General features: G+C 48.7%; 1 protein-coding gene across 1 annotated transcript; it reads left to right on the forward strand.

The window, feature by feature from the left end:
* The first annotated feature begins 3,176 nt into the window (after positions 1-3,176).
* On the forward strand, positions 3,177-10,959 carry SP5 (Sp5 transcription factor). Its single transcript, XM_049887402.1, has 2 exons — positions 3,177-3,751; positions 4,459-10,959. The coding sequence occupies exons 1-2, from the start codon at positions 3,701-3,703 to the stop codon at positions 5,593-5,595; spliced, it is 1,188 nt and encodes a 395-aa protein (XP_049743359.1). The 5' UTR covers positions 3,177-3,700; the 3' UTR covers positions 5,596-10,959.
* The last annotated feature ends 373 nt before the right edge of the window (positions 10,960-11,332 follow it).

Consider the following 11,332-nt stretch of genomic DNA (forward strand, 5'->3'; position numbering starts at 1 on the left):
CGCCCCCTCCCGGTGCAGGAGGACCACATAGGAGTTCCTGGGTCCTCTGTGCACAAACAGAAACACACCCATAAACAAAAGAAAGCCCATTAAATCTTCCCTCCTGTGAACTCGCACCCCAGCGGATACCTCTTTGAACTGACCCCCGCCCCGCAGCCCCCGCACCGTCTGGGGCGCGCCGGGCCCTTGCCGGCTCCTTCCCTCCCTCCCGGCTGCGCACTTTTGCAGCGCGCTCGGTCTTTGATGTCTCCTTACATTATGGCAGAACAGCCACACGCTCTTCCCGGGCGCGGGGCTTTGTGTAACGGAACTGGCATTTGGCCTTGATACCTGTATCTCTTGGTGATTGCAACAAATTTCTAAAATAAATATTGTCCTTTGATCTTCCGGCATTGCATTTTTAATGGACGCTCCGAACATTACTTCATTAAGTTTTTCCGAAGCCCCCGAGTACAAAGGGAGGGAGGCTAAACAGCAGTTAGGAAAAGCCTCTCTCCAAACTTCAGAGCGAGCCTGGGAGGGCTAAAATCTTGGGGCGGCTATTCACAAAAGGAAATGAGGCCAAGAGCCAGGAACACTCAAGAGAGGACCTACTATGTGCCCTGCCCTGTCCTAAGGACATTATATACTATATATATATGTAATTTAAGCCTATAAGCACGCTACTGGGAAGTACTATTATGACTTCCAGGTTAAAAATGAAGAAGCTGCGTCATAAAGCGGTTGAGTTACTTGCCCAAAACGAGTCCCTGGGCGGTGCAAACGGTTAAGCGCTTCCAAGCCACCCAGAGGCACCTGGGAAGACAGGTCTAGGGCCTGCTTTCGAAAGGTCACAGCCTTGAAAACCCTTTGGAGCATTTCTATTCTGCACACATTGGGTCGCCATGAGTCGACTCCATGGCAACCAACAACAGCTTGCCCAAGGTCACCAACTACAAAGTGGCAAGGTGCGAAAATCGTACTTCGGAGTCCGAGCCCTTAAGCACCAAGTCACTACTCCCTTTTCGTCCTGTTGACCACTGATGGTGGTTTAATTGACTCATGGAGACACCTCTCCTATAACGTTGGAAGTGTGGATAGGCTTTTCTTGCCTTCTTTTTTTTTTTTTTTTTGGTAAAACAGAATACAGATTGTAGCCCACTTGGCCAAGCCTGGCCCACCTCCCGGGATAAGGCGCGAGGCGGGGGGGCGGCTCGAAGAGCTTGAAGGAAGACGGGAGAGTGAACAGAGATGCTAAGGGACCAGCTTCGACCGTGCGGACAAGTGCCGGCCCGAGTGTATGCCCCAGAGGTCCCCGGCCTCTGACCTGAATCCGACAAAAAGAGTCCCTCGCGTCCCAGGCTTCGCGGGTATTGGACTCCTGGACGGGGCGTGGGGTGGGGAACAGGTCGTTGGGCCTCTGAGCACCCCGACACAATCTCCAGGAGGAGCCAGGCCGTGTCAGAGGAGCGTCACCGTCTCTGCTCTTAGTCGCGGGGTGACCACTCTTCGGCGAGAAGGGGGGGGTGAGTTGCCAAACGTGTTTGGGGCACGCGCTACCCATGCGTCTTCATTAAGACGTTTCACTGAGCAACTCTCGAAGCAAAAGCAGGCTGCACGCGTTTCCGCCGCCGAGCGCTTGACGTGAGGTACTGTGGGCCTGGGGGTAATGTACCGGGGAGTACCGGCTCACCAACATTCAGCCCAGACTCCAAATCCGAAGCCTGTCAGAGTTGAGCTAACTGGTGGTCTCTGCACCGCGAGTTGGACCATCCTGTGCACCCCCTCACTTCAGTCCCGGCCGCGATGCGGACGCGAGAAACGTGAAGCGCAAGGACGAGAGGCTTTCGGCCGCAGGCCCTAGAGACCTCGCGGATAGCTGTGCGAGAGGCCGCGCTCGCTCAACCCTTTAAACAGCACAAGCTGGTCGGGGAGTCTCCGAGCGGCCGGCGGCCTCGGAGAGAGGAGACCTGTGTCCGCGGGGAGGCCGGACGAGAAGCTGTGAGCTGCTGCAGCCTGCTAGAGTCCTCGGGGGCGGCGCCCGGCCCCTAACGCCCCCAGTGCCGCCAGGGCCCGGTGGCGCCCCGCCCACTCCTTTCTCCTATCCGTCCCAGCGCTCCTGGGTGAGGCGATCGGGGTGTCGACACCTTCCGGGCAGCACGCGCCTCGTACGGAGGCTGCCCTCGCTGCAGCCCGGTGGGACAAGCTACACAAGTGGCCGGCTGTCTCGCCGCGGCCGAGCGTGGGCCCCAGGCCAGGGTTTGGGGAAAACACCCTGGAGAGCGCTCCCCTGCCTCAACCGTGGCAGGCCTGTTGAAGTACTTTTCTTTCCAAACGTGACAGGAACAAGAGTTTGTATAGACTTTTCTTTCCCCTTTGGGAGTTCCCCTCTTAGGACTTGCGATTTGTTGTACCAAAAAAAAAAAAAAGATCTTCAGCCCCCTCCTTTTTGGGGAGTAGTTCCCTCGTAGATCTGTGTGGCTTGCGAGCACTCGCTCGCTTGCCAGGCCTTCACGGGAGAAACTGCTAACATCGGGAGCTTCCGTGGAGCCTAACTGCGGTCGGCGGCCCTTCCGGACCTCCACGGCGTCCAGGACTGCCCGCCTGGGGAGAAAAAGGCTAGGTAGCACTGAGCTGGGCTGTATTCCTCTCCCCTCCTCGGGTTTATATTAGGTGTTGTTCTGGGTGTCCTGCCAAGCTCATTTTGGGGGGTAAGCACGGTGAAGGTTTTCTAGTTTCACTATTTGCAAAAGTTTCGGCCTGACGAAAACTTCCAGGTCGCCAGCAGCATTGTCAGAAGCGAGCCCCGGTGGCTCCTCAGGCAGGAGGACCAGGAACGTGCGCGCCACCCACAGCCGTCCTGGGCGGCCGCCCAGCCCCGCCCCGGGTCACTAGCCCTGCCAGCGGCTCCACCCGAGGCGGGCGGAGGGACACAAAGTTGGCCAATCGCGGTCAGTCCCACGCCCCGCCCCAGGAACTCGCTCGGGTCTGCAGTGTGCGCGGACGGGTGCACGCGTTGTACGGACGTGGGGCTTGCAAGTACCGGGGGAGAGTTATCCTTGTCGCGTTAAAATGCCGCGCCTGGAGGCCGAAGGCAGATTTCTCTGGAGATAACAAAGACACTTTGTCACTTTGGGTGCTGCCTCGGTGCAAATCTTTAATTGCGGGGGTGGGGAGAGGGTAAAGGGGAGGGAGATCGAGTGTCTCGAGTAACCCAAGCGCGGGTCTCCAGGCGGCAAGGCCCTCTTTGATCAGGAAAATCCAATTATTTGTGTATATACATTTCCCACATAGTGATTACTTCATTAATTGTCCCGCCTTTATCTCCTCCCTTCCCATCCCCCCTAATAATCAGTTCTTTTATCCAGACCAACAAACACACCATAGGAGCTTTGTGGATTCAAAGGATTTGCTTTCGCTTCTGAAAGAGCCGCTATTCTTTGATGATTGGGTAGCGGCAAACTTCAAAGCCATAAATCTTCCCTCTGACTGGCTGGCGGCCCAGCAAAGTCCTTATCAAATTCTTGGAGGTGATCCTGAAGCGCTCAGACCGCGCGCAGGGCGAACGAGCCGGGAGCGGCGAGGGGCGCGGACGGGGAGGGCCCTGGGTGTGCTGAGTCGGCGCCAGGGAGGGAATCTGGGAGGTCACTCGTCCTCGCCTTCGGGTCTCCATGCCTCGGCGGCGCCCTGCTCCGCATCCAGTGGTCCTCAAGCTGTAGCCATGGCCGCGGTGGCCGTCCTCCGGAACGATTCGCTGCAAGCCTTCCTCCAGGTCAGGGCCAGGAGGGGGATCAAGGGGAAGGGCTGTGATCCATCTCGCCAGGCGGTCCGTGCACCCTGAATCTCAAAGAGAACCCCGCTCGGTGGGTGCCCCTGGAGTCAGAATTGGCAAAAAAGCTCGGAGGAAGGGGTGCCCACGCCAACTTCACACCTAACCTGGTGTCAAGAATGTCGCCGTTTGGGGAGGGCTACGCGGAGGTGCGCGACTGGCCGAGAACAGGGCCTGAGCTCACCCTGCTGGGCCCTCCTGTTGATTTCAGCCTTGTGCAGGCTGGGGAGGAGCGCGAGGTAGCGTAGAAACGAGAGCTTAAAAGACGGGGAGGAGGGCGCATGGGCAGCCAGGCTGTGGGTGTTTTCAAGACTCTTGCTGACCGCGGAGCCCTGGGCGGCCCGTCAGATCTCTCCCCTCCCACTTTGCGCCTGCTTCTCAGGCTGGATGGCGACTGTTTGCACCAAGTTGTTTAGCGGGAAGCGGAAGGCGCGTTCCGCGTTCAGATAAAGCAGGCACCAAAAGTTTCCCGAAACCGGTGGGTGCGTGCTTGGAGTGCGGTGGCGGGGGAGGAGCAGCGGGGGTCAGGGTGAGGGAGGGGCGGCGATATAATAGCCGTCGTGGGGGCGAGAGGTGGTGGGCCGGCCGGAAACAGTGCCTGGAGCCCTAACCTTTTGTATCTTCACTCTCCCCCGCCGCTGCTCATGCAGGACCGCACCCCTAGCGCCTCTCCGGACCTGGGCAAACATTCGCCCCTGGCGCTGCTGGCTGCCACCTGTAGCCGGATAGGCCAGCCGGGCGCGGTGGCGCCCCCGGACTTCCTACAGGTGCCCTACGACCCCGCGCTGGGCTCACCCTCCAGGCTCTTCCACCCGTGGACAGCCGACATGCCGGCGCACTCGCCAAGCTCGCTGCCGCCCCCGCACCCCAGCCTGGGGCTTACGCCGCAGAAGACACACCTGCAGCCGTCTTTCGGGGCAGCACACGAGCTGCCGCTTACACCCCCCGCCGATCCCTCGTACCCATATGAGTTCTCGCCGGTCAAGATGTTGCCCTCGAGCATGGCGGCGCTGCCCTCCAGCTGCGCGCCCGCCTACGTGCCCTACGCGACGCAGGCGGCGCTGCCGCCCGGCTACTCCAACTTGCTGCCGCCGCCACCGCCCCCGCCGCCTACTTGCCGCCAGCTGTCTCCTAACCCGGCCCCGGACGACCTGCCCTGGTGGAGCATCCCGCAGGCCGGCGCCGGGCCAGGATCATCCGGGGTTCCGGGGGGCAGCCTCCCCGGCGCCTGTGCAGGGGGCCCCCACGCGCCTCGCTACCCCGCCTCGGCGGCCGCCGCCGCTGCAGCAGCCGCCCTACAGCGGGGCCTGGTGTTGGGCCCGTCGGACTTTGCGCAGTACCAGAGCCAGATTGCCGCGCTGTTGCAGACCAAGGCCCCCCTGGCGGCCACGGCCAGGAGGTGCCGCCGCTGCCGCTGCCCCAACTGCCAGGCGGCGGGCGGCACCCCCGAGGCGGAGCCGGGCAAGAAGAAGCAGCACGTGTGCCACGTGCCCGGCTGTGGCAAGGTGTACGGCAAGACCTCGCACCTGAAGGCGCACCTTCGCTGGCACACGGGCGAGCGGCCCTTCGTGTGCAACTGGCTGTTTTGCGGTAAGAGTTTCACTCGGTCGGACGAGCTGCAGCGGCACCTGCGGACTCATACCGGCGAGAAGCGCTTCGCTTGCCCAGAGTGCGGTAAGCGCTTCATGCGCAGCGACCACCTCGCCAAGCACGTTAAGACGCACCAGAATAAGAAGCTCAAAATTGCCGAGGCTGGGGTCAAGCGGGAGGATCCGCGGGATCTGTGAGCCCACCAGGGGCCGCCCGACCCCGAGGCCTCTTCCTCCTCGGACTCCCTTCCCAACATCTCTGCGGGGAGATCCTGTAGGGACTGGGGGTCTGTGGGCAGCTGGCCCGACGAGACCCAGCAGAGGGACTTACCTCTTCCCGCTGCCCGCCCCTCGAAGCGGCGCCAGGCCCCCAGATTCCCCGAACAGGGACCCAGTGCCCAGGAGGATCAAGGGAGGTAGGGTTGGGAGCTTAGGCCACTTGGGTCACAGTTAGGAGCTCCGCGTTACCTCAGTGCGGTTCCAAGGTCTGAACCATTGCCACTGTCAGGGAGACTTGCAGTTCTTGGGGACCACTCTGGGCTGGCCTTTGTATATAGGAAACGCCTCTGAATTAAAACGGGAGGACCTTGGGAGATTTGAAATGGTGCTTGAGTTTTTGCTAGGGCCTGGCCGGGCTTTGTACAGGTTATTTAATAGCTTTGTTAAAGAATAATTATAATAATTATAACATTAATAAAAACGTTACTTTGTCTTCAGCTCCATGCAGAGTTCCAGCATGAAATATCTCTGTAAAGCAGCAGCATTTGCAGCGTGAAATAAATACGTTAACTCCGGGGTCATCTTGGGAAGACCCCGCTGAGCCGGTCTCATCTGATCTTTTCTTCTTCCGGGAGGCTTTATAGAGCGGTCAGGTTTCTTCGGGAATTTGATGGTTTCTGTGGGCTGCCTGTAGCGGAGTCTTTGGTTTGGAGGGTTAGGGTCGCTATGAGTCGGCAATGGTTTTTTTTTTTTTTTTTTTGGCTTGGGCAAGTGTGTTGGGTATGTGGATGAAAGAAACCTGGCAAGGTCAGTTTTGTGGTAAAGATGTTGGGGAAAGACGCACCTATCACAGCCGGAGTCTTAAGCGACCTTAGACGGGACTTAACCTGAGGTTCTCTGAAAAGTTTGGGAACCTGTTATACATATTATATCCGTCCTTTTAATCTGGCGAGTTTCTTGTGGCTTTCCGTTTTTTGGTACTCTCAGGGCAGTGATCTCGCGCAGGCTACGCCCTCTCCCCACTGCCGGCTGTGCTGGTGTCTGGAGAGGTGTTCACAGGTGAGAGTTTGGAGAGTTGCAGAGGAGCTGGAGGTCTCTGTTCAGGTTACTCTGCCCGCGAAAGAAACAAGAAGATAACTTTTCCCAGGCGTCACTCCTGAATTTCATCCCGGCCATTCTCCTTAACCATTTTGCTGTGAGAATCCAGACAGTTTTTTTTTCACAGTAGCCACCTAGGGATTTCTGGCTAGGCCAGCGGTTTTAAAACGTTCCATTTTATATCTTGGGATTTTTTTTTTTTTTAATTACTGAAGTAGACTAAATTTTATCGGGAGAAGCTATCAATATTCATAGCTTGAAAATCTGTCAGTGGTATATTTTTAGCTAGGTTCCTCACCTTTCTCTAAATTTTGAAGTTTTAAAGTTTATAAATGTTTGTTAGAGAGTCCTCAACTAGCTTCTTGATTTTTTTAGTATTTGCGTTTTTAAACCTGAAAGAGTTAAATCTTCTGATTTGGAATTAGCGAGGAACCAAACCAAACCCACTACCACCAGTGGATTCCGACTCATTAGCGACCCTATAGGACAGAGCAGAACTGCCCCTAAGGCTGTAAATCTTTACCTAAGCAGACTGCCACATATTTCTCCCCAGCAAGGAAAACCTGTTCTAAATTTTGCAGATACCTTAAGCTACTGGTACTAATGCCAGATTGCAGTGAAACTGAATATTTTCATGGTAGTAGAAATGTATACAAATTGATGGAATTTCATAGTTTACAAAACTGCTGTTACCTTGCTTTTTGTTTGAGGTGAAACTGAAGAGTAAATTCTTAAAAGCTATGAGGATTATGCTTAAGAGTTAGCTGTATTAAGTAAAACACATCAACATAATTGAGATGAAAATTGCTGTGATACTCCTAAGTAGTTGCATTTTTATTCTGTAACTTGGGACAAACCAAAAAACCAAACCTTCTGTCATCGAATGGATTCTGACTCATAGTGACCCCCTGTAGGACAGAGTAGAACTGCCTCCTAGAGTTTCCAAGAAGCACCTGGTGGATTCGAACTGCCGACCTTTTGGTTAACAGCTGTATCTCTTAACCACTACACTACCGGGATTTCCAGCTTGGGACAAGGTAGTAAATATTAGGATCATTGGAGGAAATATGTTTTAGAATCAGTTACTCTCATTAGATACCTTGGAATTATTTAATGACAAATTAGAATTCAAGCCTTCAAGTTTCTATACCTGGGATAGGGCAATTTGGGTTAGTTAAATTTTTAAGGGTGTGGCAGTTTTGCAAGCAATAGTAATAAAGAAGTTATTAGTAGCATTAAAATACATCTAAGTGTATAATCTTAACCTACATCGAGATTTTCAGGATGACTTCCATGAAGAGTTACAGAAACTCACATCTGAACCATGAGCTGGGATGAATTTCAAAGTCAGAAAAGGGTTTTTGGCAGATGATGTGGAAAGAGGAAGCCTTGCGACGGAGTGAAAAGACAAGGGCTTTAGATTCAGAGAATTGGAAGTGATTCCTTCCTGTGAAAGAGACTGACCAAAGTAGAAAAATGGCAATTCTGCAATGCGTCTATGATCATTTAAAATCCAACAGGGCTTGGAAACAGTTCATTCTGGTTCGAACCCCTGCTGAGAATTTGCATTTCTAACAAGTTCCCTGCTGAATCTAAGGTTTAACAAGATCCCCCAGCTGATTCTGATGTATAACTTCCTGGGAACTTGTTAGAAATGCAAATTCTCAGCAGGGATTCAAACTGATCCAAACAGTTGTTGAAGAGTTGCCTTCTAACTATAACTTTGTGGTGGTTAAGAGAAAAAAAAAAAGTAGATAAAATGTATGGAGTTTATTTAGTGTCCCAACACCTGAGGTGTTAAAGATAAATTTTCCTTTATAATGTTATGGTTAGTAAGAGGAAAAAATGGATAAAATGTATGGAATTTATCTAAGAATATGGGATATATAATGGTTTAAAGTCAGTTGATGACAAAATAACTTTCTAACAGCTTCATTCAATTGAACCTGCAAATTTAAAAGTATGATAAAAGCATGGTTTCTAGGCTATCTTGGTACAGCTGAGAGACTGTTCTTATTGTACCACAGCAAATCCGTGTTCCAGTTACTTTAGAGAAAAATGTCTATGCCTCTAGCCAAGGGGAAGCCAGAAAATGTGCTATTATTATCCAAGTGTAGAAAAGCATTTCGTGTTTATAATGACAAATAAGCTAATAAATCCTCAGAAATACAAGTTTGACAATGGAGAAATGGATTCGATTTTGCAAGCTGCTAAAATTTGAACTGCCGCTGCATATTTTGTTATCTGTTTCATGAAACTGCCACCAAACACCATTGACAGCTTTAAAAATTATTTTTAAATACATCAATATGCAAGAATTAATAATATGTGTAAATGATGCATAAATTAAGCACAGGAAATTTAGTGAAATTCAAATTAGAAGCAGCTTAGAAGCAAATTATTATTAAATGTGAATTAAAATTTATTTTTTTAATTGGAGTTTTGCAACATCAAAGAAATTTGTTTAACGCATCAACTTATTCAGGCTTAAAGTCACTAGCACACAATTCAAGTTTTAGAAGCTAATTGAAAAAAAAAAGTGTTATTGATTGCCTCAAATTTTGACTTACTGACATTTTATATTTTTCAAGTAACTGTTTTGGTAGCATGCAAATATAACAATGTCATAGTTCAGAAAATTCTAAAATAAGTGTGACATTTTTAACACTCAGTTGATAAATGAACCATTTTAACCAAGAATTTAGAAACATTGAGAAATTGGATTATCAGTAAATTAGATAATTTGGAATTGTGTGTTTCTGAACTTGTTAAAGATTCCATAGTTTTCTGTTTTTCTCAAGGGACGTGTGTGCAAATATACCCTTAGATGGCCACTAATTTCAAATAGGCCTGGTAAAGAATGAAAGTTAATTATGTTAGAGAAAATACACCGGTGTTATTCACCTCTGTGTTAGTCTTTTCTAGTTCAGCAAAAGTTTAAACCCTGTAACTATATATTGTATACATTGTTCTAGATTATTTTGCCTTAAGTCAATCAAACCAGACATGCCAATTAAAACGTGATCTTTGGTTGACATGCTTCTTGCAAAAACCTACTTGAAACATTGACATTTATAGAAAAGGTAGCTTTTCACCTAAAGTTGCACTATGTTCCTATTCTAATACTGTGGGTTTTTTAGTAATAAGTCTAAAGTAGAATCTTCACTGTTTTCCACCCATTTTGGTTCTATTGTAAGAGGTTCACAGAATATTACTATCGCAGAAGCTAGGACTTCAAATTCTTGTAAGCAGCTACTAAGTTGTTTAGGGCTCTAAAGTTGGCAAACCACTTTTACTTGCATTAGCTCATCACATTAAAAAATGGTAAATTAACAATATCCTATTAGCAAATGATCTGTTGTGAAATGAGACTCAAACCCCAAACTTTGTTTTATAATAAATGTAATTACATTTCACTAACATCCAAAATTGAGAATCACTTGAAACAAGTAATATTAAATTTCTATTAAATATGTTTACCTTTCTCTGGTTTGCATGATTGAGGGGAACTTTAAAAGAGTATGAGACTGAGGGTGGTTTGGGAATGAGCGCATGTGCCAACATAGTTTGATAGAATAGGAAAAAGCACAGAAAACATCTTGATAGATATATGTTGATAATGAGGTATATATTTACATTGACACATCAAAAGGACATGTTTTGTTAATATTTTGGGCCACTTTTTTATATAATAGTAACCTGATTACCGTGGCATTAATGTATGTAAGCTGAATGGTAAATTTTTCAGACGTAACACATTTTTGCATAAAGATCTTGATATCAACTGTTCTTCCCTTGATTGTTTTTTAAGGAATCTGATATGTTGTCAGGGCAGCAATGTTTCTGATACATTTATGGACATTGTAAAATATTATGAACTAATATGACTATTTTGACTATCATGAACAATAAGTGATATGTGTTCAACAAAGATATAATTATGGACCATCACAACTTTCTTAGAACCATACTTGTTTTGCTATTACAACTTCTGATTATCAGTTGAAGATTTGCCCCTGACAATTAATAGAGTATGTATTTTCATGCTGACATCTTGATGACTTCCCTTTGCAGACTTTATACACCTTTTTTTCCCACGTCTTTTGTGATTATGCTAAAGCATAATCCCCAGGGAGGGTATTTCATACTTAATTTATAGTTCAGTCCATGCATGGGAACTGCAGTAGTTTCTGTAAAAACACATAACGAACTGCATTAATTAATACATTTTAGTTGTCTAAAAAACATGGGACTGCAGTAGTTTCTGTAAAAACACATAACGAACTGCATTAATTAATACATTTTAGTTATCTACCTCATGCCAAATTCAGTTCAGAGGAAATCAATCAGATTCTTAGTTTGATATCACATGGAAGCTTTCACTTTGCAAAAAGTTGTTTCAGCATTATGAAGATTCTGTCTACTACAAAATGGAAGTTGGTTATACAGTAAAACTATTATTTAATTTTGAAAATATTCAACATTGTGATCTTCATTACTTGTAGAAATTCTGACCTGAAAATTATATGCTAAAATTTTCTAAAGTCTAAGGCAGTATCTAGATGTCACCTACTTTTTTGATATAATGTTAACCTGGTCAGTTATATGGATACTTCCT

This window comes from Elephas maximus, chromosome 6 (genome assembly GCF_024166365.1).
Source record: "Elephas maximus indicus isolate mEleMax1 chromosome 6, mEleMax1 primary haplotype, whole genome shotgun sequence".
NCBI lineage: Eukaryota > Metazoa > Chordata > Mammalia > Proboscidea > Elephantidae > Elephas > Elephas maximus.